General features: G+C 40.2%; 2 protein-coding genes across 2 annotated transcripts in view; one reads left to right on the forward strand and one right to left on the reverse strand.

The window, feature by feature from the left end:
- Window positions 1-1,146: 1,146 nt before the first annotated feature.
- TM2D2 (TM2 domain containing 2) lies at window positions 1,147-6,969 on the reverse strand. The gene is made up of 4 exons (XM_017847669.1): window positions 6,517-6,969; window positions 5,620-5,707; window positions 3,886-4,001; window positions 1,147-1,932 (listed from the first exon to the last, which is right to left on the reverse strand). The coding sequence occupies exons 1-4, from the start codon at window positions 6,741-6,743 to the stop codon at window positions 1,719-1,721; spliced, it is 645 nt and encodes a 214-aa protein (XP_017703158.1). The 5' UTR covers window positions 6,744-6,969; the 3' UTR covers window positions 1,147-1,718.
- Window positions 6,970-7,066: 97 nt separating this feature from the next.
- Window positions 7,067-27,693, forward strand: part of ADAM9 (ADAM metallopeptidase domain 9) — a 117,080-nt gene continuing 96,453 nt past the window's right edge. The window contains exons 1-5 of the mRNA XM_017847668.1: window positions 7,067-7,449; window positions 18,211-18,308; window positions 23,341-23,399; window positions 25,037-25,115; window positions 27,196-27,272. Of these exons, the coding sequence (XP_017703157.1) occupies window positions 7,353-7,449; window positions 18,211-18,308; window positions 23,341-23,399; window positions 25,037-25,115; window positions 27,196-27,272 (410 nt within the window). The 5' untranslated portion in view covers window positions 7,067-7,352. The remainder of the gene's footprint in view (window positions 7,450-18,210; window positions 18,309-23,340; window positions 23,400-25,036; window positions 25,116-27,195; window positions 27,273-27,693) is intronic.

Here is a 27,693-nt window from a genome sequence, read left to right on the forward strand (position 1 = left end):
TGTTTATGTTTTTTAGACTTCCCTTAGAAGTTTTTTTTTAAAATATATATATGGCATCCTTGAACTCCCTTAAACTGTTTTATTTGTATAAATTTATGGGGTACCAGTACAATTTTGTTTCATGCATAAATTATGTAGACGAACCCCTTTAAATTCTATGTAAAATCTGTGTATGCGCATATTTCTGGGGAGAGTCTAGTTTCTTCATGACCCATAAAAATTTAATAAATACTGTCTTAGGGTATAGAGATTATGAATTAAAAGTTTACCAATTGTTATGTGATAAGCAAGGTTAAGGTCAGTGTGGTACAGAACTTTCAAGACAGAATAGGATCATCTGTTTTAAATTTTTTACAGAAAATTGCCACCTTTAATAATGTAAAAACAGTGATCAGGAATGATAAAGCAAGACATTCTTAGGAAAGCTACAAAATGATAGAATGTATCCAGGAAAGTTATTTTAACTGTGATATCTGGTTTTAAATTTAATTATTATGAGGTAAACTGTGAGTGAGTTCTACCTTGTTTCTAGAATTTTTAAGTTATTCTGAGTAACAGCCTCTTCCACTGAGTTGGCCACATTGCCCACTTTTGATTTTATATTTAACAGGTCTTTTCAACTTAGATTGCAAAGGATGGGAACCAAGTTTTTAAAACCACTTACAATTTGGAACATTTCCTTTTATTCCTGGCGATTTGGGAATGCAGAAGTGTGGCTGTATCTCTGATTGCTGCAGCCCACAGGGAGAGCTTTAGTACCATGCTTTTTGAGAGAATGTGCTAAGTTTCTCTTTGCTCCCATAAATCATGTCCTAATTTAGTAGAAGTGTGTTTTTCTTTTCAAAGGCATAAGGCTCCTTGCTTTATCTCACCTAATCACGAATAATAGTTTTATGGAAACGTGTATGAAATCTTAATTTTATTAGCATGGGCTGGTAAATGCTAATTTACAACATGGGCTGGTAAATGCTGATTTTTAGATTGGACAACTCTGCCAGGAGGAATAGCTCAATTCACACATCTGATGCCGCTGGCTTTCAAAACATAATTGGAATAAAGAAATTATCGCACTGCATATACTGTCTCTGGAACATAATGGAGACACAAGAGGGCTCATTTCAAATGACTAGGTTTCTGCAAAACAAATATAATTTTGAGTTTACTCCCCCTACTGAAAATACTCATACAGTACTCCAGGTTGGCAAAATTTATTCTGCATTTAAATTCAGAAAGTCAGAATTTCAGTGTGTATTACAATCCACGGCCATTTCTATTTCTGCTGAAGATTTTCATTGTTCAGCTTCAGTTCTCCTTGCATGAAGACTCAGGGTCACAAGAGGAACGTGGATACAAATATTCACTTTGCTCAACTTGTTGGATCCACTTGCTCCAACGGACTGAAGATATAGCAATGCAGAGAAAGGAAGACTATGGAAACCCATCCACAGCTTATAAACTCGTCACTATCCTTTATGTTTTGTGCATGAGGAAAGGAACAAATTTGATTCCCACAATACTTTTTGCTTGTCATTTCGTCTGCAAGGTAAAATCTGGTTTGAAATTCCAAAGTCTGAACAAGCCTTCTTAACCAAACAAATGCCCTCCAAAGAGGGAAAATAACATCAGGTCTGATATCAAAGAAGAGTTTTGAGCCTGTAGAGATGAATTCAGAAGACAGAGCTTTCACCTGCCTCCCTGGGCCATGACGGCAGCTCTTTTTAGTAAACAGTGCACCAGTTGCTGCCATCACTTGGCATCAGCCCTCCAGTAATTAGCAAAATAAGGTCAACAAACCACCAAATCCCAAGTCCTCCAAGTGTCAACAGCTTCCCTACTGCAGTGCCAGTGTGTCCCAAACAGAATCGATCCACGCCAAAACATCCCAGGAAGAAGGAGTAGAGTAAAGTGGTTATGAAGTAGTGTCCAGTATACCTAGGTGAAAAGAACGAAAAGGAAGATGTTTTACTGCACGAAAATTTAAAGCCTTAAAGATTAGTGAATTTAACATGAGTGATGAGAAGGTGCAGTGGCCCCTCTGTGGCTTTTTATCCTCCATTTTGTTTTCTTTTACGATATGGTCAATGGGGTGAGAGGATCAGGAAAAACCAAAGTTTATTATACTCATAGGTCCTAGAGACAGGAGGCACATCATGTTACACAGGGCTGCCTGACAAAGATAACAGGGCAGTTGGAAGATAGAAGCGAGGGGAAGGCTTTTGGCCACTATCTTCATTGGGGTTTCTGCAGGAAAGGCAAGACAGGGCAGGACAAATAGTTTAGAATTGGCTAGTTTGAATAACCTCAGCAGGCTCTAAGGTATAGGAGTGGTCCCTGGTTGCCTGGCACTTGGCCCTGAGAAGAATAAGGCAGAGGATATGTCTCTGGACTAGTTTGCATATCAAAGGCATGCTCCTGGTTGGACCCTTTGCTATCTCTAAGAAATGACTAGCTTCACGAAGGGCAGTCTCTTCACAGCCAGAAAGGTTTTTAAGATGTCAAACATCATAGTGCACAATAATTTAAAAAACTTTTTGACCATGTCGTGGTGGCTCACGCCTATAATCTCAGCACTTTGGGAGGCCAACGTGGGAGGACTACTTGAGCCCAGGAGCTATAGGCCAATGTAGGCAACATAGCAAGATCCTGTCTCTCCCAAAAAAAAAAAAAATTAGCCAGGTGTGGTGGAGCACACCTGTAGTCCTAGTTACTCAGGAGGCTGAGGTAGGAGGATTGCTTGAGCCCAGGAGGTCTGTTTGTGCCACTACACTCCAGCCTGGGCAACAGAACAAGACCCCATCTCCAAAAAAGCATTTTTTTATAATACACCCTCTTTACCTTTACTTTACTCTCCAAGAATCTCTAGTTAGTAGAGGGTCTCAACAGAATACTTGCTAAGATATGGAGCATCTCTAAGAACAAATACCGACTTTTGCAGAGTTGGATTGGACAAGAAGTCATCAAGCACATTTGCACAACAGGCACCATGGTAGGAGTAGGAGTCTGGGCTCCCATCCTCCTCTGTAGAGGCTCTTTTCCTGAGACTCAGCTGGCTTCCTGCGTGTAGTTCTCTAAGGTAAGGAAGCACTGTCCTTAAATGAACACTTGATCTCCAAACACTCTTTCCTGTTGTTTTGTGGCAGTGAAAAGCAAGGACTTCTTCATAATGCTCTGCCCTTAGCCACTATGCTGACACAGCTGCAGTTACTCTAATATTACTAATCACAGCCATAGACTCTTTCCATTAGCAAACTGTATAAGGCAACTCTGTGCCTTCAAGCAGAATTTACAGAAATGACCTTGATCCTTTACCTTTAAGATAAACTGATTTTCAGAGTGTGGAGCCTACACTTTTTATAATAAAACCTTTATTCTTGAAATACTAAGGCAATTTGCACAAGATTTATATCTATCGTAGGAATGTTGGGGCTAGATCATCTGGCCTAAAATTCTGGAGATGAGGGATAAACTGAGTGCCCAAAGGCACTTAGCAAGTTGGAGAAAAGAGACAGTTAGAACTTCACCTTCTGGGCTTAAGTCGAGAGTCCTCTCTACTACAAACATATTGCTTTAATAAATGAATTATGCACAATGGTAGCCACAGACCCTCTTTGGTGGTTAAAAAAAGTCCTATCAAAAAATAACAACGAGCTGAGCACAGTGGCATCATGTGCCTGTTGTCCCAGACACTGGGGAGGCTGAGGTAAGAGTATTGCTTCAGTCCAGGAGGTCCAGGCTGCAATAAGCCGTGATTGCACCACTGCACTCCAGGCTGGGTAACAGAGTGAGCCCCTGTCTCTTAAAACAAAAAATAAATAAATAAAAAGACAAGGAAAATGGCTCTACCTCCAACCAAGTACCAACTATTCCAATCAAAGTAACACTTACTTTATACAAGGTTTATTTTCTCGTAGGAAGGTCCTAGGACTGGCACACTCAATTCCATCTAAGGCATGGCACTGGACTGATGTGTGTTCCACGTCGCTGTAGGCCTGACCGCCAAACTGTGGAATAACAACCAAGACCAAAACCAACTCACCAGAGCAAGTGACACAAATTTCTATCTTTACATTCACTAATAAAAGAATAAAAGTTGCCTCAGGACTACAGTTATTCCAACAAGGGTGAGGTACAGCTGTGCTCAGGGGCAAGGAATTTAGTGACACACTTCATGTGATTTTAGATGAGTCCATCTTAAATGTACATTGTTTTAAATAAACTCCTGTTTTCTTCTTCATGACTGGCTTCTTCAATAATATAGTAAAAGAAAATTCCAAACACACTCAATGTCATTAAAGGCTGTTTAGAAGAGATGAACACAATGCTTTACTTATCCCAATTTACAGGAAAAACAGCATATAACAGCATTTGGGAGTGGGTATTTAAAAAGTCACTGCCTATTAGAGGTCTCTTTTATATCTATTAAAAATGAATAGAATTAGGAAAGAACTCAGGATATTAACTGACTCAGGACTTTATTTAGGTCATAAATGTGTATTACCTGATATCTGTGGGACATCTGTAAGTTTAAATTCCAGCCAAAAATTTCAGAACTGGGCCTCTTACCATTGCTTAACTGAATTCTAGCCAAGAAATCACAGATATTCATTTTTTACTGGTACCTTATATCAGTGCTCATTACTATTTGCATCGGCGAGTTCCTTAAAGGGAAGGGACTGGGAAATAATGCTTACAGGATAAACTCAATTTTTAATTAAAATGGGCAAAAGTGATCTCTATACTATATTAACTCAAACTTTAATCAATAATTATCAACAGAGTAAAATTTCATTGTCTTAAAAAAATATTTATCTATACATGTTTTCAGTAAGAGTTGCTCTTTTAGTCTTACTACTGTTGGGTTTATTCCTCTGTGTCTGATTTAGTACAAAAATTGCTTTCCCATCATTCTCTTAACACCTGACCAAGTCTTGACTTGCATTATGCGGTATAATAGGATGGTGAGTCCATGGTGGGGAGGAGATACATCAACTTCACTGGTTATTTTTGGAGATAGATTAGGAACTGTACACTCAGCTTTAGGGATATTATTAATAAAACTTAATAGCTTTTTTCCATTCCAAGAAGCCACTGTTAACCAATGGCTTCCCCTGGAATGCTTTAACGTCCTACAAAGACATATACTGACAGACCCTATCTATCTCCTAACGACATGGTGGAATCTGTTTGCCTGGAGAAAAGAAACGTCATTGGCAAGAGAAGCTCCATCCCAAATGCATGTGTAACAAAGATACTGCCCAATCCATCATCAGGGTTGCAAATCCATCATCAGTGTTGCTTTGTTTTGCTCTTTCAGGAAAAGTGGATGCCTTGGAGAGTTGGGGTGACATTTTAGTTTCAAAATCTGTCAATGGCCAAAGGAACCAAAGACAGGTTGGTCTTTGCACCTAGGTGGTTTTGGCACAGAGATTGTTCCTTCATAAGGAAACCAAATATCTCGCTCAATCACTGACCCTGGCCATGCTGGAAATTGCCAATAACGGTCTTTCTGACGAAATTCTTCAAAAAACTTTGTACCTCTTATACTTTTTATGTAACAGCATTTAGACATTCGTATTTCTTTATTGAAGGGTTTGCTCTTACAACAGAACAAAAACTCACCTTGAGACAACCATAACCAAGTTCCTGGGATGCAGTTGCATTTCCAACATGATCCACTGGGTCTTCACATTCTATAAATTCATCAGGTCTGTAATTCACAAGATCATAATCATTATCATCATACGGTCTTTGCAAATCGCTGTTTGCATGCAAGTAATCAAACAGGCAAAAGACATTTCTTCATCAAGTTTTCTGGGGTTCAGTTTCACCCTGCTGACCCCTTTCCAAGCCAATTAAACTGAAGCATAGCAGGTCAAATGGACAGCCACCCAAATTAACCTTTTGTTGGAGAAGGGAAGTGTTTCTGGTCCTGTTTCTATAAGGATTCTACTTCTGCCACGGTTTCATCTCTTCAGTAGGCAAACAACAAGATTCTGGGGGCAAAAATTAAGCCAAAGAATTCTCAGTCCTCTTTGTATCTCTCAAATGCCTTTTCTTGTTTGATCGAAAAGAGATGTTAAAAAATGGCATGATTCTGCAACGGTAAGAATATTGATTGCTTTTTAAAAAAGTGCCTTGTAGGCAGAGACAAGTCATTTATTTTATTTATGCTTTAGTACTGGCACCGAATCGACCGACTAATACTCTCCCTGGGCTAAAGGGCGCAGGGCAAAGAAAGCACAGCCTCACGCCTTCTTCCAGAGGCTATATGATGTTACTCCTATCCAGTTACCTCTTTGGGGATCCCAAAAGCTCTGTCACTGACGCACAAGGGTTTTCCCTGCACGGGCAGTGAGAAACCTGGTTCATGGTATTTGCCTTCGGAATGACCACTGGGTCCTCAGAGGGGCAGGGTCTGAAAAAACGCAGCGCCTCCCACAACCCTGCCTTCCCTCAACACCCATATACCCCTGGCACACCCTCCACGTCCACCCGCCTCGACCACTGGTAGCTTACAGGTAAGAGCAGAGGATGACCGGAGAGTGGGGGTCGCCATATTCCCAGTTCGCAGCACCCCCGGGGCCCTCCGGGTGAGCGGCGCCAGCGGATGTGAGCTCAGGCTCAGCGGTCGCATTCTGCGAGTGGCTCCGAGACACACAATGCAGCAGAAGTAAATTCCCCAGCAGCAAAGCCGCCTGGCCGCACAGAAGTAAGTAACTAACCGGGCAACCACCTAGCACCATCTTCCCGGGCCCTGGAGCGGAGACCCGACCTCAGCCACAACCCGAAGCCAGCAGCACAGACCCAATCACTGCGTGGTCAGGCCTTTCCGCGTAGCCCCGCCCGCGTAGCCCCGCCAAACAGCCAATGGACGCGCAGCTAGACGCTCCGCCCACCTCCACCAACCAACCAGAAGAGGCCGAGCAGACGGGCGGGACTGCACCGCCCTCCGCTTCTGCTTCTCGATTCCTCTTCTGGTTCTCATGCTCCTCCTTCTTTTGCGCCGAATGCGTCCTCCAATCGGATCCGTCGACTCCCTAGGTGGGCGTGCGCAGCAGACGAGGGGGCGGGGCGGATATGACTGGCGGGCCGACTGGTGCGGGTTGCCACGGCCGATTTAGAAATCCTATTCTCGCGCCGGGGACTGGATTTTTCCCTACGTCAGCTCAGCCAGGCGATGTCGGGAGCGAGCTCGGACCGAGGGCTGAGTTGCGTCAGTGCCGCGCGCGTGCTCGTCCCCGGGCGCGCGCGCTTCCCGGCCAGCCTTGGGGCCCCGGTAGGGTTGGAAAATGATGGAAGAGGCGGAGGCGGAGGCGACTGAGTGCTGAGAGGAACCTGCGGAATCGGCGGAGATGGGGTCTGGCGCGGGTTCGCCCTCGGGGACCCTTCGCGTCCGGTGGTTGCTGTTGCTTTGCCTGGTGGGCCCAGTCCTCGGTGCGGCGCGGCCAGGTGGGTGTCCGCCCCCCGGGTCCGTTGGGACGGCTGCTTCCTAGGGACAGGGCGCATGGAGTGAACCTGTGGTGTCCGGGAGTGGAGGGGCCCGGCCTGGGAATCGGACCTGGGGTCTGGGGCCGCGGCCGCTCCAGGTGTGTGCGGACCGGGGTCGTACCCGAGGCTCGGGGTCTGGCGCCCCAAGCCCTTCTTGGCCCGGGTCCTCTGCCCGGCGCCGCTTCCTCCGTGTCCTGTTCGGTGGAGCCGTTCCCGGCTTCCCCCATCCCCCGCCGCCTCGCGCGAAGCCGGGTCCCCCAGACGCCCCGAAACCCAAGCTGGGGCGGGCGCTAGTCTCGGCGGGCCGGAGCCCTGCAGGCTGGGCGCGCCCGCGGGCGTTCAGTCCTCCAAAAGCCTGCAGGGAGGGAGCTGGCTCTCGCTCGTGGAGTTAATGTCGCTTGGAAAGAGACTAGGAGATGAAACTTTTGCTGCAGATTATAATTTGAAATTTTGACGTTCATGGTATCCTTGGGTCAACACAGCTAAATTTAGTGGTTGAATAAAGGTGGGTGGGAGGACGCTCATTTCTCTTGGGTCATTTTTTAGTAAGAATATTTTGTAACCGATGTGCTACCTTTCTGTATAGCCAAACTGTTTTTTAAAAATCTGTGTTTTTATTGGGTTCGTACTGTGTTAAATCCGGACAGATAATCCCTGCGCTGTTGAACTCACAGGATTATTGTAGGAATTAAGTCATTTGTGTGAAATCGTTTTTGAATTGTGAAACTGCCCTTGACTATGTAAGATACTTGTATTGGAGATGCCCAAACATAGTGGAAGCAAATTGTCAGCACGCTGGCGTCTTTCTGTAAACAGGTTGTTTATTTTGGATTTTGTATGAGATAATTGTTTACATGGCTGTATTTTCTCTATCAGCGACAGAGGATGATGGAGAATGGGAGTTTTTACTAAATCATTGATTGAGAGTTATTCAAAGGTGATGATAGAAGATTTCAACGCAGGACTGTTGACCTTCAGGAAACTAATTACTTGTTTTTCTTATCTTTGGCCGCTTCATTTGAAATTAAGTAAATTTGCCCCGGTGTGGAAATGTTGAAGCTCTGAAAATGTTTTGAATGGGAAGTTGCCAAATTTCTTCTGGTTAAAACTACTTTTCCTGTGATATTCTAGATGGTTAACATTCACCGATGTTTAAAGTGAAGACGATTATACATCCGGAGTTTTATTAATCTGTAATTTTGTGTGTGTTTGCAAATGTAAATAAGACTGTATTTTTAAATATTAATATAAATGTCATTACCGACCTCTATATAGATGAATGGAATATCCTGATGGACTTTAACTGTGGTTTTGGCCAGCTGCTCACTTCGGCGTGTGTATGCATCTTCAAAGTTTAGCCACCGTTTATGGAACTCCTGTAAACACCTCACAATTGCTTGTAGAGGGGCAGAAGGTGACCAAATACGCTAAGTGCATCTGAGAGATTGGGGAAGGATTTTTAGAGAAAATGATATTTGAACTGTGCTACATCGGTGATTTTTCAAGTAGAATAGTAGGAACACATTCTAAGCAGAAGAAAGTTTTTCCAAGAGTAAGAGCGGGGGGGCGTATGAAAGAACATAACTTGTTGGGAAATGATGAAAATGTCAATATGACTTCATGCAGACTCTAAAAGGGAGGGATGGAAGATCAAACTAAGGTAGGTTGTTACCAGTTGGGAAGAGTCTTCTATGCAGAACTAAGGGGTTTGGACTTCACCCTGTAGGAAGTTCTTTGGGCAGTGGAGGTTTTAAGTAGGGGTGTGACCTAATCTCATTTTCTGTTAAGAAAAAGGGCAATACCGTGGAGGATAGAATCTAGGAGGGAGAGACTAGAGGCTGGGAGACCGGTTAAGAGGCTTTCGTAATAGTGTGCAGTAAGTCAACTCTTGTTTCTCTTGGGGTTGTTCATACAAAATCAGCTGACCACATTTTTGCAGTACAAGATGTTTAAAACGTGCACTGAAACATTTTCCAGGATTGAAAGAGGAATTTGAGGTACCAGGCACACATCAGTTACATTAGGAGTTAAGTAGGTTTTACAGGATTTTTACTACCATTTATAACATTGTCTCAATGAGGAAATGCAGTATCGTTTCCAAACAGCTGACTTTAAGTAAACTTTTTTATTTTGTTTGTTTTAAACTGACAAAGGTAACTGTGTCATTGTAAAAAATAACAAAGGGAATCAGGTATGAAACCTCTTCTGATTTTCTAAGGTAGTAATTATGATGAACAGATTTAGAAATTTTTTTTAAACAAAGACTGACATTCTAAAGAAAATGACTTTGAAAGCTTACTCATGGTGAGTCACTGTAAAATGATTTGTGTAGTAAGAACTTAGGTCCATACTAATCTCTTTTTTATATGCCAGCAAAATATTTGAATTTGATATGTTTGTGTTTGTGCTGATAGGAGAATGTAGCCTTTTGCATTTAAGGATGATTTGGTTTTCAAACTTTTAAGTAAAAAAGAAAGCATGTATAATTAAGATATGTATAAACCCAGTTGCTGGTTTCCAAGACAGTTTTCAAAAAGCACTTGAAGCTTTAACTTACCAGATTTATATTTGCTGTTTGTTAAAATCCTAGTTTATAAAAGAATTTATTATGGAATCCCCAAAAGATGCAAGCTCTAAGTAACTGGAAGCTTTTCTTGGGAAAGCTCAAACATATGACATAGCCTCATATTTCTTTTCCTCTTTGATACCTAATATATACTGGAGGCTTGGAGTCATGCCATCCTTTTGAGTCAGCGCTATGGGACTGCCTCATAAATGAATGCAGTCCTTTTGGTATCTCAGTAGCTAATCCCTCACAGTCTTTTTTTTTTTTTTTTTTTTTTTTTGAGACGGAGTCTCGCTCTGTCGCCCAGGCTGGAGTGCAGTGGCGCGATCTTGGCCCACTGCAACCTTCACCTCCCCGGTTCAAGCAATTCTCCTGCCTCAGCCCCCTGAGTAGCTGAGACCACAGGCACGTGCCACTATCCCCGGCTCATTTTTTGTATTTTTAGTAGAGATGGAGTTTCACCATGTTAGCCAGGATGGTCTGGACCTCCTGATCTCGTGATCCGCCCACCTCAGCCTCCCAAAGTGCTGGGATTACAGGCATGAGCCACCGTGCCCGGCCTCTCTCACAATCTTTGAATGGGTCTAGTGTGGACCCAACTAAAGTTGGATAGCACAATATTGTTTGTATGTTGAGAGATTATTGTAGTTTATTTTCCATTTCATGTTGTTATTTTAATCAGATTATTTTCCCTAAGTGATCATATGTGGGACACTGCTTGAGTCACATCTTTTTTTTTCTTTCTGAGAGACAGGGTCTTGCTCTGTTGCCGAGGCTGGAGTGCAGCGGAGCAGTCATAGATCACTGTAACCTTGAATTCCTGGGCTGAAGCAATCCTCCTGCCTCAGCCTCCTGAGTAGCTGGAACTGCAGGGGTGCGTCACAATGCTTGGCTAATTAAAAACTTTTTTTGTGTGTGGAGAGGCAGTCTCGCTCTGTTGCCCAGGCTGGTCTCGAACTCCTGGGCTCAAGCGTTCCTCCTGCATCAGCTTCCCAAAGTGCTGAGATTACAGGTGTGAACCACTACGTCTGGCCTTAAATCACATCTTTTAAGAGTGAGCTAGGGAACCTTAGACTTTAACTTAACTTGGTCAGTTTTTAAATATGGAGTTGTGTTTGTATTTATTTATGTTTATAGTAACGTAAGTATTGGGTTGCTAAACCTTATTGGAAAAAAAGAAAATGGTATCACCCCTAGACATGTTATATTATAGGGCAGAACTCATTCCCATTCATGGGAAATGTCCCATTCCCTTTGGTGAATTGTTCTTATCATGAGATTTTTCATGATTTAAGTCATTTTAGGGTGATTTTAACCTCTTCCCTCTAGTAGTGTAGACTCTTCATACGAGTAGACCCCAGGAGAGCCTGTTTCTGATCAGTCTTATTGAAAGGTTTAGAATCCTGTTGTGAATATATCTTGGGCCTAACCTCCCATCCCAGCTGCTTAAGAGAAGTGATTAAGTAGTCTGCACATAGCAATACAATGAAATATGATTTTGCTATCAAAATGACAAATGTGTGGGCTATGTAGATTTGTAGAAAAGTTGATACAAAAGATGTTAACCTAAAAAGTAAGGTTGACTTTTGGTCGTATGTGATAATTACAACTATGAGAACTATGTGTGTTTTGCTATAACAATCAGAAGAGGTTATTTATTCAACACATATTTTATTGAATACATACTGTACCAGTGCAGGAAATACATGATGAATAAGATACCGTCCTTGATCTCAAAGAACTTAAATTCTTTGCTGGAGGAACTTAAATTGTCTAGGACATTAAATCTTAGAAATGGGTGGTGTTTTTCCCAAAGGGACACTTAAAACAAACAACGGAAGCCATTTCTTTTTAAATGTAAAGATGGGTAAATATTTAAGAAAAGTATAACACTAAAAAAGGTAAGAGTGTATGACATAGTCATAGAAATTATAATTATGTTTGAAGGTAGTTTTCTTTTTTTTTTTGAGACGGAGTCTCGCTTTGTCACCCAGGCTGGAATGCAATGGCTCGATCTCCCTCGCTGCAACCTCTGCAAGAATTGCTTGAGGGTTCAAGCGTTTCTTCTGCCTCAGCCTCCCGAGTAGCTGGGATTACAGGCATGTGCGCCACCACACCCGGCTAATTTTTGTATTTTTAGTAGAGACAGGGTCTCACCATGTTGGCAAGGCTGGTCTTGAACTCCTAACCTTGTGATCCACCTGCCTCGGCCTCCCAAAGTGCTGGGATTACAGGCGTGAGCCACCACGCCCGGCCCAAAGGTAGTTATTAATATATGGTATGTATTTATCCGGAATTGACCTGGTGAATACTAGAATAAAACAAAAAAAAAAAAAGGCAAAAACTGCAATTACTTTTGCACCAACCTATTATATGGCTTGAAATAACAGTGCTTTGTAGATCTAATTGAAACAATTTTTCTAGAAGAAATACTTTGGAAACAGAATTGTCTTATTTATCCTGAATGTGGAAGCCAGGTTTATTTTATTTTCTACAGTGGAAGTACTTAAAAGTGGCTGTTTGCTTATGTAGTAGGCAGGAGAAAAATGAGAGAAGCCCATGGTTTGGAGTTCACATTTGTTTGCTTTGCAATTAGGTAGAATTCTTTTTTTTTTTCTTTTTTTTGAGACAGAGTCTTACTCTATTGCCCATGCTGGAGTGCAGTGGCACAATCTGGGGTCACTGCAACCTCCACCTCCTGGGTTCAACGACTCTTCTGCCTCAGCCTCTCGAGTAGCTGGGACTATAGGCGCGCACCACCATGCCCAGCTAATTTTTGTACTTTTTTTTAGTAAAGACGGTGTTTCACCATATTGGCCAGGCTGGTCTGAAACTCCTGACCTTGTGATCCCCCCGCCTTGGCCTCCCAAATTGCTGGGATTACAGGCTTGAGCCACCGTGCCCAGCTACAATTAGGTAGAGTTCTTTTAACTAACTTCCCTATACTACAGTTACGGTTATGAAAAGCGTGCTCAGACTTCCTCTAAAACACACTACAGAGTATAGAAAGATCTAAGGAGTTAGAGAAAGAAAGAAGGGCAACTAACACCTTTTCCTGTCTTTAAGATTAGACATGCTAAGTTTCATGTTTCAATGGTTCACGTTTTCTCTTCAGGCCATGTTTTCTTTTTTTCTTTTTTTTTAGATGGAGTCTCCCTCTGTCACCCAGGCTGGAGTGCAGTGGTGCAGTCTCAGCTCACTGCAACCTCCCTGTCCTGGGCTAAAGTGGTTCTCAGCTCATTGCAACCTCCCTCTCCTGGACTCAAGTGGTCTCATGCCTCAGCTTCTGGAGTAGCTAGGACAACAAGCCAGCACCACCAGGCCTGGCTAATTTTGCATAGTTTGTAGAGACAGGGTTTCACCATGTTGACCAGGCTGGTCTCAAACTCTTGATAAAATAAATGATTAATTGTGGCATTTTGGTTTTCACAATGAGGATTGTGTTTAAAATGCAAAAGAAGGAAAGAAAGTTATATGTAATCTTCCTATATTTAGCTTTTATTTTACTTCGTTGGCAGTCTGGGTAAACAATTCATAGAGGACAGAAGACTTGGTTTCTAGTCTTGGCCTGAAACTTTTAGCTGTCACAGCTGGGGGATGCTATTGGCATCTAGTGGGTGGAGGTCAGGGATACTACAAAACATTCCACAGCACCACAGGACAGCCCCTTTACAGGTTGAAGGTTTATACAAATAATGTTAAAGCTCTTTTTTTATATTAACGTGGAAAAATGTTATTTTGGTTCCCATGAGAAAGTGCTATTTGGAATTAAAAAAAAAAAAACTAAAGTGAATTGGGGGGAAATCTATGCAGGATATGAACAGGAAACAAGAAAAAAACCTGACCTAGAGATAAGAAAGGAATTTTGGGAAAAAAACACAGGAAGGAGGATTTTCATACAATTAGTATGTATTATTTTGATCGCATTCCTGAAGTATGTGCATTTGTTATGACGTTTTGGAACTTTTTATGGCATGGCTTTAATTCAGAAAGTGATTGCTTGGATTTTAGAAGCAGGATGTCAATATCAGAATAACAGCTCTTACATATAGAAATTATTTCAGGGCGCTATGATTTTGAAAACCTTTTAAAAATAAATGGTTATGGCATTTTGCTTTTCAAAATGAGAATTGTGTTTAAAATGGAAAAGAAGGAAAGAAAGTTACATATAATCTTCCCTATATTTAGCTTTTATTTTACTTCATTGGCAGTCTGGGTAAAAGATTCATAGAAGACCGAAGACTTGGTTTCTAGTCTTGGCCTGAAACTATAAGTAAACTAACTTTGCCTGTAAAGTAACTGAACCTGTTTCAAAATGAAAGCTCTTTAAATACCTGCCTGCCCATAAGAACTACAGATGCTTTCTTTTTGGAGGCATTTCTTTTTGTCTGTTATGTTTGCTTCTGAGTTGTAATGAAAACACTTCAGCTTGGTTCTATATTGTTTAGCTTCTAGTGTAACAGTTGTCTGTGTCTATCAGCATATATATTCTTTCTTTTTTTTTTTTTGACAGGGTCCCCCTCTGTTGCTCAGGCTGGACTGCAGTTTCTTAATCATGGCTCACTGCAGCCCTGATCTCCCAGGCTCAGGTGATCCTTCCACTTTAGCCTCCTGAGTAGCTGGGACCACAGGCATGTGCCACCATTCCCCACTAATTTTTAAATTTTTTTGAAGAGACAGGGTCTTGCTCTGTTGCTCAGGCTGGTCTTGAGCTCCTGGGCTCAAGTGATCCTCCTGCCTTGGCCTCCCAAAGTGCTGGGATTACAGGGTTGAGCCACCGTGCCCGGCCAGCATATATAATCTTGTCTGTAATGATTTACTTGAAGATAATTTTTTTTTTTAAGTGAAAGCATGTTTATTAAGAAAGTAAAGGAATAAAAGAATGGCTACTCCACAGTCAGAACAGTGGCATGGGCTGCTCAGCTGAGTATACTGATAGTTACTTCTTGGTTATATGCTAAACGAGGGGTGGATTATTCATGAGTTTTCTGGGAAAGGGGCAAGGATTTTCCTGAACTGAGGGTTCCTCTTCTTTTTAGACCATATGAGGTAACTTCTGGGCATTGCCATGGCATTGGTGCTGGTGGGAGTGTCTTTTAGCATGCTAATGTATTAGAATTAGCATATAGTGAGCAGTGAGGACAACCAGAGGTCACTCTCATGGCCATCTTTGTTTTGGTGGGTTTTAGCTGGCTTCTTTACCACAGACTGGCTTATCAGTAAAGTCTCTGTGACTTGTATCTTGTACTGACCTCCTGTCTCATTCTGTGACTAAGAATGCCTGACCTCCTGGGAATGCAGCCCAGTAGGTCTCAGCCTTATTTTACTCAGCTTCTGTTCAAGATGGAGTCAGTCTGGTTTGAATGCCGCTGACATATTTTCCCTCATCCTTTTACATGGGAACCTTAATCCTAAGGATTGTAGAGGGACAAAGATCTATCTTCTGTGACTTCTTCAGGCTGAACAGGAGCAATCATTCCTGCCTAACTATAGAGATCCTGTATCCAGGGTAGAGAGGAGCTGGGTCACACAACGTGAGTATGCTGAGGGCCATTCACAACTCTTTGAGTTCTGTTGAGTTCACAACACAAAAGGTGATATCTAGAAGATTAATAAGATTAATAATTAATAAGTGTTCAATTTAAGAAAACATTCAGTAAGCTTATCCTGCATTCCCACACAAAGATTACAATAGCAATATATTTTATGACAGTAAAGCAAAATAAGTAAAATTATTCCAAGTAAACTAAATAGAAAGGTGTTCCATGAACTGGGCAGTTGTTGGAACCAAGCTGATATAGGGTCATTAATTGATTCCAATATATGCCCAGAATTAGAATACTGATCCAGATGTTAACATTAGCCATCCCTCTTGTTTCTTCTGAGCTGCAGTTAGAGATCACTGATTGGTTCACTGAAATAAGCAGAGCCAGTTCAAATTGCAGGGAAAAACTCAAATACAACTGATGAGACTAGAATTTAATGACAGGTGTACCATAGTTCTTGAAACACAATTTTCTCCTTCCTGTCCCCATTTGCATTAAAACAAATCATGATAGGACTGATAGGATATGATAGTTAGCAAAATAAGGTTTAGTCTTATTATACTTCACCTGATTATTTGAAATGAGTGCAGTAAGAATAATTATTTGCCACATAGGCACTTTTTAATTGGCTTTGAGACTTTTTTTGAGCTGAGCTCAGCTATGGGTTTTGCATAGTTAAATACAGGTATGAGTTGGGTAAATTCCTCTCCTCTTGAGGTCCCGAAATAACTTGATGCACCTGGGCCTGTAGATAGTGACATTCTTTATTTACAACAGATCAGGAACCTTGTGCAGGGACTGTGTAGACAAGGTACATGGCCACTTTTCTCAAGGGACTTTTATTGGTTCTGTAAATCAAGTTTGATTCCTTAAAGGAAAGCACAACATTCCAGTCAAAACTTGGTAAAATAACCAGTTTCTCCAGTTGTGTCCTGTTGCAAAAGAAAACAGATTATTAAAGAGATATAAGATGCTGATGGGTAAAGAGTTTAAAAGCTGTTTATACATGCGTTATATTGGATATGATATAATTTATGGTTTGCAGCTGTTTGTATCTTTTTAATCCCAAACCAGACAAAGTTATAAACATTTTATATACAATGTTATTTTGGAAAAAGTTAGATGTAAATAATTCATCTTAATCTATATTTGAGAAATCTGAGGGTTATGAGGAAACTAGTGAGTGAATGAACATATAGATTGGATCAAAGGAGGAGAATATGAGAGTAGGGAGACCAGGTAAAAAAGTATAGTCATCTAGAGGTGAGGTTAGTAAGGGTTAAGCCATTAGTAATAATGCTGGAAGAAAAAGAGCTTGTGTTGGACTTGTCGAGAGACTATGTATTGGACTCCAGCATAGTGTGTCTTCCTAAGAGATTTGTGTTGGCAATTTTGATTATACTCAATTTGGATTCAAGTGATGACTTTAGAAGCCAAGCCCTACTTAAGATATCATGATTCCGTGCTGATAGACTGAACAGAATTGGAAGTGGGAGTCAGTCTGCATGACTTTCAGAGTTCTTAACTGTTAACAAATTTTGTATAAAGTTTGTGTTTTTGTGATGGATTAATGGCTATAATTTGAGAACATGGGTACATTGTTGAGTATATGTTTGTTTTATTTGTTAGAGTTAACCCATCAGATATTAAAAGTACCTTTTCCCACTTACAGTCCTTGTCCATTTAATAAATGTCTTAGTCTGTGTTGCTATAAAGGAATACCTGAGACTGGGTAATTTATAAAGAAAAGAGGTTTATTTGATTCACTGCAGGCTGTACAAGAAGCATGGCACAGGCATCTGCTTCTGGAGAGGGCCTTAGGCTGCTTCCATTCATGGCAGAAGGGGAAGTGGAGCTGGCGGGTACAGAGGTCACAAGGCAAGAGAGGAAGCAAGAGAGATGGGGGAGAGAGGCTCTTTTTAACAACCAGCTCTTGAGGGAACTAACAGAACAAGAACTCTTTCTCCTTCCCTGGCCCCTCAGGGAAGGCATTACTCTGTTCATGAGGGATCCACCTCCATGACGCAAACACCTGTTACTACACCCCACCTCGCAACACTAACACACTGGGGGTTAAATTTCAGCATAAGATTAGGAGAAGTCAAACATACAAACTATGGCAGTAAGTATTTAGTAGTATCATCTGAGAGGATGTTATTCATGCTTGGTGAGGGGGAGGAATGGGAGATGAGGGAAGGGTGCTAGACTCTAGGATGTCTTCCCCCATTTCCCCACCAAACAGTTCTTTTCTTTCTTCTTGTGTTCATGCCTTAAGATTTCTTTTGAGAAAAAAGGGTTAGGGTTTATAGCTAAAAATGTTTGAAATGATTGCTACGTGTATTTATAATGTTTGGATAAAGACTGGTATACTTTTTAAGAAAATACATTTTTCTCCCTCATACTTACCTAATGCATTGCTGTTTTCATGTATTAATACAACTTTATATAAAAGTACTTTTATTATATGCATATTATAATATGGGAATGTAATATGGGAATGTCAGGTGATTTTTCTGTGATTTGAACATTCAGCTTTTGATTTTCATTATATTGTGTGCCCACGTAGTTTTTCAGTTTCACTTAGTATATTTGTTATTGCCTTTTCTGTAGGCTTTCAACAGACCTCACATCTTTCTTCTTATGAAATTATAACTCCTTGGAGATTAACTAGAGAAAGAAGAGAAGCCCCTAGGCCCTATTCAAAACAAGTAAGTTGTATCTTGAGAAATAATGTGTTTAATTTTTTTTCTTTTCTGTTTTAGCACAAAGGTGTTATTTGTAGCAGTGATCAGTTCAGTGAGTTATTACTTGGCTGTTACTTAGCATAGCACAGCTGTGTTAGTAAAAGCATCATATTGAGCCTTAGTATCGTTTTTTTTTTTTGAGATGGAGTCTTGCTCTGTCGCCCAGGCTGGAGTGTGCAGTGGCGCAATCTCGGCTCACTGCGACCTCCGCCTTCTGGGTTCAAGTGATTCTCCTGCCTCAGCCTTCCGAGTAGCTGGGACTACAGGCATGCGCCACCATGCCTGGCTAATTTTTTGGTATTTTTTTAGTAAAGACAGGGTTTCACCGTGTTGGCCAGGCTGATCTTGAACTCCTGATCTCAGGTGATCCCCCTGCCTCGGCCTCCCAAAGTGCTGGGATAAACGTGTGAGCCACCATGCCCAGCCAGTATCTTTTTTTTTTTTTTAAAGACAGTATGATCAACTCGAAACATAACAGAATAACATAGTTAAATTGAATTCTGTCACTAGGATAGGCTGCTGATTATATACATTTTAATTGACAGGCAATGGTCACAGTGATTTTTATTATAATAAGAATTATAATTATTATAATTATATAACCTGACTCAGTTTGTGATAGCTAGAACACTTTTTTTTTTAATTATACTTTAAGTTCCAGGGTACGTGTGCATAACGTGCAGGTTTGTTACATATGTATACTTGTGCCATGTTGGTGTGCTGCACCCATCAACTTGTCAGCACCCATCAACTCGTCATTTACATCAGGTATAACTCCCAGTGCAATCCCTCTCCCCTCCCCCTCCCCGTGATAGGCCCCGGTGTGTGATGTTCCCCTTCCCGAGTCCAAGTGATCTCATTGTTCAGTTCCCACCTATGAGTGAGAACATGCGGTGTTTGGTTTTCTGTTCTTGCAATAGTTTGCTGAGAATGATGGTTTCCAGCTGCATCCATGTCCCTACAAAGGACACAAACTCGTCCTTTTTTATGACTGCATAATATTCCATGGTGTATATGTGCCACATTTTCTTAATCCAGTCTGTCACTGATGGACATTTGGGTTGATTCCAAGTCTTTGCTATTGTGAATAGTGCCGCAATAAACATACGTGTGCATGTGTCTTTACAGCAGCATGATTTATAATCCTTTGGGTATATACCCAGTAGTGGGATGGCTGGGTCATATGGTACATCTAGTTCTAGATCCTTGAGGAATTGCCATACTGTTTTCCATAATGGTTGAACTAGTTTACAATCCCACCAACAGTGTAAAAGTGTTCCTATTTCTCCACATCCTCTCCAGCACCTGTTGTTTCCTGACTTTTTAATGATTGCCATTCTAACTGGTGTGAGATGGTATCTCATTGTGGTTTTGATTTGCATTTCTCTGATGGCGAGTGATGATGAGCATTTTTTCATGTGTCTGTTGGCTGTATGAATGTCTTCTTTTGAGAAATGTCTGTTCATATCCTTTGCCCACTTTTTGATGGGGTTGTTTGTTTTTTTCTTGTAAATTTGTTTGAGTTCTTTGTAGGTTCTGGATATTAGCCCTTTGTCAGATGAGTAGATTGCAAAAATGTTCTCCCATTCTGTAGGTTGCCTGTTCACTCTGATGGTAGTTTGTTTTGCTGTGCAGAAGCTCTTTAGTTTAATTAGATCCCATTTGTCAATTTTGGCTTTTGTTGCCGTTGCTTTTGGTGAGCTAGAACACTTTATACTATATCTTCACTGACAGTGAAGAGTGCTAATGTGTTAAATGCATATATTTTATATTAGGGAATATTTCCTAAAATACAGGTTTTATTTCCATATTGGAAGAAACTGTGCTGTTAATGGGGTAACCAGTGCACAAAAATTATTTTTTGTACTATTCTTTTGTAAAGTTTGTTCAGAAATAACTATTTGGACTTTAATTTTATAAGTCCTTCAACTTTATAGTAGTATAATTAAATTTTATTATAATTTAACAACAGCAGGTAATAAAGCACAGAATTTAGCTTATTCTGAATTATATTAATATCTGAATTGCTGATACACTCAGAAATGTAAGGCAGCTTGCCTGTTTTTTAGGGAGTGGGCATTGTGAAAAGAACACTGGAGTTGAGGATCAGGAGAACTTTTAGTTTTGGTCCTCCCTGTGAGTACCACCACCTACTGATTGGGTTGGTCACTCAACTGCATTTACTCCTGTCTAACTGAGGAGTAAATGACTCTAAGATCTCCTCTGTAGAAGAATTTATACATTTTGCTTGTTTTTTAAAATTCATACATTTTACTTGTTTGAACTGGACAGCCTACCGTTTGATTATGTTTTGTCTTAGAATAGAGTTAATCAGTTAATCTCTGTTTGGGTGTGATCTCGGCTCACTGCAGCCTCTGCCTCCTGGGTTCAAGTGATTCTTGTGCCTCTGCCTCCCGAGTAGCTGGGACTACAGGCATGTGCCACCATGTCCAGCTAATTTTTGTGTCTTTAGTAGAGATGGGATGTTGCCATGTTGGCCAGGCTGTTCTCGAACTCTTGGCTTCAAGTGATCTGCCTGCCTCAGCCTCCCAGAGTGCTGGGATTACAGGCATGAGCCACCTGTTTTCCTCCTTTTCTTCAGTGAATGGTAGACTTTCAGCCTAGGGACTGTGTTTTCTACTTTTTTCTGTCTCTGATAGTATCTTCATTTAGTACTTCCCTCATTGATACTTGGGATTGTCATAAGTAACTGTCATTTTTGTGCTTTGGTAAATATTTGGAGAAGTGATACGGTCAGTGCATATTGAACTGGATTTTGCTCATTCAACAGTGAATGTAATTTACTCATTCAAAAGTATTTATTGAGTTACTATTGTATGCTAGGTACCATTTAGCTACTGGGGATATGGCAGTGAACAAAACAGACAAAAATTTATGCCCTTGCATGAATGCAATCTTGTATTCTATGAAGCTTGCATTCTAGTGAGTGGGGGAGAGAGAGAGACAAAACAAAACAAAACAAAAAACCCCAAAACCAAAAATGTATATAACTTCAGATGGTGATAAATGCTGTGGAGAAAATTAAAGCAAGAAAAGGGATGGGAGACTGGATATGGTGAGTTGCTGGGGAGAGGATTGCATTTTTCAATAGGATGGCCAGGGAAAGCCTTACAAGAAGGTAGACCTTTAGTAAAGACCAGAAGGAGGCAGGTGAACAATCCAGGCAGATACTTGGGGGAGGAGTAAACTATCACAAAATAATCTTTGGTCTCTCAGATTTATTTTCATTTTGTTTATTTATTTATTTATTTTTGAGACGGAGTCTCGCTGTGTCACCCGGGCTGGAGTGCAGTGGCCGGATCTCAGCTCACTGCAAGCTCCACCTCCCAGGTTTACGCCATTCTCCTGCCTCAGCCTCCCGAGTAGCTGGGACTACAGGCGCTCGCCACCTCGCCTGGCTAGTTTTTTGTATTTTTTCGTAGAGATGGGATTTCACCGTGTTAGTCAGGACGGTCTTGATCTCTTGACCTCGTGATCTGCCCGTCTGGCCTCCCAAAGTGCTGGGATTACAGGCTTGAGCCACCGCGCCCGGCCCTCAGATTTCTTTTTAATAGACATAGCAGTGATGTTTTTATATCGTGATTGTCTAAGACAGAATGATAGAAAGGCACATGATAAAGCTGTAGCAATGGAAAGAGCTTGGTGGTTTTGATGGCCCACTGGAGATTGAGGTAGATGATGAAGGGTTCTTGGCGTCCCATGCGGGATGTGGAGGTAGAATGACAGGATCCGTAGTTGGTCTAGCGCTTAGAGTCAGAGGCAGATGTGCTGTGGTGAAGGGGATGATACTGTTTCTTGACAAAATGTTAACTGAGCCTGGAAACAGTCGGGAATATTAAGTAGACATTTCTGATAATGTTAGTTGTCGAGTCCCTTCCTGACTTTCTTTTTATTAAAGAGCTAAGGCAAAGTCAGATCTCTTAGTTCCAGAGATCACATTAAACACTTGTGGCTAATGACATGGTGAGTTGCTGGGGAAGTTGTTTCGGAGTTGCCTGAGGTAGAGAAGATGATCCCATGAATTGGAGGATGTGTATATATGTTACTTTAATTCCTTGACTCTAAGATGCCATCAATTGTGAGACACAGCATATTGTTTTATGTACCACTAATAAAGAGACAGAAGTGGCCCAGCGGGGTGGCTCATACCTGTAATCCCAGCACTTTGAGAGACCACGTGGATCACCTGAGGTCAGGAGTTCAAGACCAGCCTTACCAATATGGTGAAACCCTGTCTCTACTAAAAATGCATAAATTAGCCAGGTGTGGTGGTGGGAGCCTGTAATCCCAGTTATTCTGGAGGCTGAGACAGGAGATTGCTTGAACCCGGGAGGCGGAGGTTGCAGTGAGCCAAGATTGCACCGTTGTACTCCAGGCTGGGTGGGTGACAGAGTAAGACTCCATGTCAAAAAGAAAAAAAAAAAAAGAAAACAGAAGTGGTGCTGGTTAGACTGCTGTGCCTTTGTATGATGTGTCCTTGTTTCAGGGACATTAATATGAGGGAAAAAAGCATGTTTTAGAATTGAGGAAATGAGGTAAGCCCTGTAATTCGTATCATAAAAGGAGTTGAATTTCTTTTCAACTTTATATAACTAGAACTAGGGATAATCTCTTGAAACCAAGAGTGCCATTTCATTTAGACAAAAGCAGGAACTGTCTTATACTGTAGGTAATACATTGATGGACTTGAGAAGATAATCCCTGCAGTTATAGCTGAATTAGAAATGAATTTGAGAAGAGTTAGATAGACATGAAGGTTATTTTCCATGATCAGTTATGAAAGGAAGGAAAGGATGATCAGAGTATATTTTTTATTATTTAAGGATTGACACAAAGTTCTTCTATTAAACTGTTCAGCCAATACCAAATTATTTTAATTCAGAATGGAATTTCCTGCATCTAATAAATGAGATGTTGTTGAAAAGTAATTTTCAAGATGATGTTTTATTCTTCTTTTCTCCTTCTGTGCATTTAGGTATCTTATGTTATTCAGGCTGAAGGAAAAGAGCACATTATTCACTTGGAAAGGAACAAGTAAGACATTTAATTTATTTTGGCTTTTCAGTAATGTTTTTCCAATAGTATATTGGTTTTGTTTCTAGTTTGATATGGTTTAGTGGATCCTGAACCCTGGGATTAAGCAGATGTAGCTCTTCATATCTGTGCTGCACAGTGGCAGCTGGCTGGGCAGGCAGGAACTTCCAAACAGGAAAGAAGGCAGAGACCAAAGCCAAGCACCCCCCAGTTTATTCTTTCCAAATGCATCACTAAGGGAGCAGAGGCTACACATGTGTGGGGGAGTTGGGGAGAAGGGGAGCCTGCAGTGACCGAACAGTGTCCAATTATTGGAAAGACTAAGGTTCCACTGGCTACTCCCATGCCTACTCACATAGACTTTAATAAAGGTAAAGGATGTAATGCATCAGGACAAAGAAAGTGCAGGCAGTCATCAAGGCATGACCCCCAGGGTCCTTTTTCAGTTGCACAAATGTGCTTTGCCTCCAGATTATGAACTGCTGAGATATGTGTGAGGCATCATATTTTCTGGGGAGCCCAGGCACAAGTTTACTGAAAATATCTTTTCTACCTCGCTGATCATGTAGCTAAAGTCAGGCTGTGTACCTAACTAAATCAGATAAAAACTTTCCATTTGTTCATTTCTAGTCAATATAGACAGGCTGGTCCCGGGTGCCTCTAGGGGAGTTTTGAACTTGAAATGGCATATTTATGAATCACACATTAGCACATTGCATCCCTGACCTGTCCATAAGGCCTGGAGATAAGCATACAGCTGCTGCAGTCCTGCTGCAAGAGAACCTGATCCTCATAAACATGCTTGGTGCCACTGAACCTCCTTAACATGGAGTGAGGCTTTGGAAATCAGGAATAATTGTTTCTTTCAACAGTTGAGACAGAAATTTGCCTCCATACTGAGGAGTTTAATTCTTATTTATATAGAACTTTTAGAAAAGAGTGTAAAAAACCATTTATTTTTCTTCTGTAAATATGGTATCCTGTCAGTAACCCAGTTTTTACTTTTCCTGTGAGTTGTGTCTGAAAATTTAGGGACATTATTTGTGTTGCCTTAAGTTTTTTGCAGCTAGCATTTTATGACCATTAGAATAAATGTGTAGCTTAATGTTACATATTATTTATGAGTAAGTAATGTACACTATTTCAGAGTTGTCTATTTATGAGCTTTTTTCTTCCTTCTTTTTTTTTTAAGAGACAAGGTCTTATTCTGTTATCCAGGGTGGAGTGCAGAGGCATGATCATAGCTCACTGCAGCCTTGAACTCCTGGGCTTAAGCAGTCCTCCCACCTCAGCTTCCTGAGTAGCTGGGACTATACGTGTGTGCCACTATGCCCAGCTCATTTTTTATTTTTTGTAGTGACAGGGTCTCACCATGTTGCCTAGGCTGGTCTCAAACTCCTGGCCTCAAGTGATCCTCCTACCTCAGCCTTCCAAAATGTTGGGGTTACAGGCGTGAGCCACTGCCCGGCTGTTTATGAGCTTTTAATTTTATAGTAGCACATTTTAAAATAATAATTTATCTGGTGAAAGTTCTTATTTACTCCTGCTCGTCTCTTCTAGAGATAATGCCTTGTGAATCATATTCTTAGTTGTAGATAGATAACATATATTTAAATGGTATTTTATTTCTCTTCCAGAGACCTTTTGCCTGAAGATTTTGTAGTTTATACCTACAACAAAGAAGGGACTCTAATCACTGACCATCCCAATATACAGGTAATATATTTTCCTCATGATCCCATAGCAAATTTTAAAACAATTATAATTTAAAAATGAGTTCTATATAGGCACTCAGGACTGTTACATTGCACAGCCCCACAGGGCACCTTTAACATTATGATATATGGGTTATCCTGGGAAAAGTGGGTGCATTTCTATAGACTAAGCTGTACCTTACAGCTCTCCAGGTACTCAGTAGTTAAGGTTTTTTTTTAAAGACTAGGAAAATACATCTTCTATTTAATGGTAATCCTTACTGATGATGGGGAAAATTTGATATGTTTTGAAAATAGGAGTTTTTGATTTTTTTGTTGAAAGTTAATATCTGTAAAAGTGAACTTATTAAAACATTTAATTTGTCATTAATATTTAGTAAAGAAAAACACTCGTTTGGTGTTACGTGTTCTAATGTTCTAAATGTTTTCTGAAAATAATTCTTTCCTAAAAGAGGTGTGGTCCTCTCTGGATCAGAGAACAGAGTACTCCTGGGGACAGAGCTGGCCAGAATACCCAAAATAATTGGCAGATGTCAAATTTGGCTTTATGTGTTTATTACTAGAGCATAAACATTTCTAGCTTTGTTTGAGTGTTTTACAGTCCTTTTTGGCACTTAGGTATTATACATTTTTTTCTTTTGCCATGGTTTTCATGAGAAATCTTTATTCCCATTACATTTTTTTTTTCTTTTTCTTCTGAACTTTGTAATACTTTGCTAGGTTGAATTGTTTCTGTTGGTTGTGCACTTTTTGCAGCATTCTTCAAATAAATAAGAGGCAAAAAAAATCTTTATTTTAGATTAATTATTAGTACTTACAAAAACCAAGGAACTGCTGACTTAGGCCTATCCTCTTCTGGTCCACTATCTGATTTCTTTATCTTAGTGCATTGTTGGTCCATTGTTCAATAGAAAATTAGTAGAGGAGTTTGAATTTACCTTACAGCATAAACCAGATAGAAAATAACCCATCCATTCAGTCATGCATCCAACGATTACCAAGGCAGAAGGCCAAACACAGTATAATTTGTGTCACTTGACAAAAGCTGTAATGGTAAAAGGCATTTTTTTCCTTGTAGAGGTTTCTTGGCATACTTTCTTTAGACATACACTGTTTGGGCTTGAATTTTGACTCATTATTTGCTGATGAAACTATTTTGATCTGTTTGTGCCTTGGTATGTTCACTTTAAAATGTAATAATAGTTACCATTTTATGGATATATTGGGAAACTTAACTTTAATATATAAGATGCTTAGAACAGTCAGTCTGACAGTTTTTAACTCAACGAATATTATTTGTTGCTATTATTTAAAGTATGTGTTGTTAAACTGCTAAAAATCAATTTTCATTATATAGAAACTTATGTAAGTATTATTTTATATAATACTTATGTATCATAAGTATGATAGAGTTGTTATGCTTTTCTGGGTGTTTGAAAAATGTCAACCAAGACAGATGGAGTCTCACTTATTTCTTGGTTATTTAATATTGTTCAGGTAGATGAAAGTGTGATTGTAGATTTGAAATACAAATTAAAACTTTGATACTGTAATTTTTTTAACATGGCCAGACTGTCATGTATTGTAATGACATATACTTTTGTCCATAAAATGAAATTAAGTTTCACTGAAAGATTTACATACTTTCCCCTGGGGATTCTATTGCTTAAGATTAAAGTTTGTGAAGCATCATCAGTGTCTTCCACAGGGTCATTTAATACAAACACAATTTTAGTGAGATGTCAGCCGGCTGCTGTTGGTTCTTGGATTGACTGTGATTTGAAATGTTGAAGATGATATAATGCGTCTTGTTCTGCTTCTAGGCTGAAAGGTCACTGAAGCAGAGCTGTTTGTACCGTGTATTCCCTGGAATTCTGCCTAAACATTTGTGTACTCATAGGGTGGTAGGAGATAGTCTGCAGATGGTCTAAAGAATGCCATGTGATACTATGAGATGCCAATAATATAAATAAAACTTTGTAGTTGACTGGCCTCAAGTAATTTTGTTAGCTCTGCAATTTCTGTGATGATTTTTCAGCAATGTAGCAATATTTGAAGATAATACAGTATTTTTCATTTAGAATCATTGTCATTTTCGGGGCTATGTGGAGGGAGTTTATAATTCATCCGTTGCTCTTAGCAACTGTTTTGGACTCAGGTAAGCAATTTATTTTATCTTCTTTTTTTTCTTTCCCCTGTGTCTTACCCTTTTTCCTATTTCTGTCTCCAAATTAAATCCTTTTGGGCACTTAGCAAAACTGGAATTTACTTAGATGTTACTGAACATTTTTATAGCCGTGTTTCAGATATCTTTGACATGTTTATTTAAGAAAGTATTATAGTTGATGAGTTTTAATATGTAAAGAGGAAAATTTTTTTGAGACCACTAAATCATTTTTGGTATTTAAAATAAAATATACTTTAAATTTCTGTAGTACTTTATATTTATAAAATTTTCACTTGTATTATTTAAGACTTGTATTTAAGTCTCATTATGACTGTGAATAAGAGCTCATTATTTCCATATTTAGGTGAGCAAACTGAAGTTCAGATAAATTATATTACACTTCAAATTAAGT

Source organism: Rhinopithecus bieti, unplaced genomic scaffold (genome assembly GCF_001698545.2).
Source record: "Rhinopithecus bieti isolate Rb0 unplaced genomic scaffold, ASM169854v2 scaffold_29855, whole genome shotgun sequence".
Taxonomy (NCBI): Eukaryota; Metazoa; Chordata; class Mammalia; order Primates; family Cercopithecidae; genus Rhinopithecus; species Rhinopithecus bieti.

What these genes read in the sequence shown, in the direction of transcription:
- TM2D2 (XM_017847669.1), bottom strand. Translation starts at nt 6,743, where the DNA reads ATGGTGCTAGGTGGTTGCCCGGTTAGTTACTTACTTCTGTGCGGCCAG. An exon ending in TTGGTTATGGTTGTCTCAAG is followed by an intron (nt 4,002 to 5,619) that starts GTGAGTTTTTGT and finishes GTTATTCCACAG; the next exon opens with TTTGGCGGTCAGGCCTACAG. An exon ending in GAAAATAAACCTTGTATAAA is followed by an intron (nt 1,933 to 3,885) that starts GTAAGTGTTACT and finishes CTTTTCACCTAG; the next exon opens with GTATACTGGACACTACTTCA.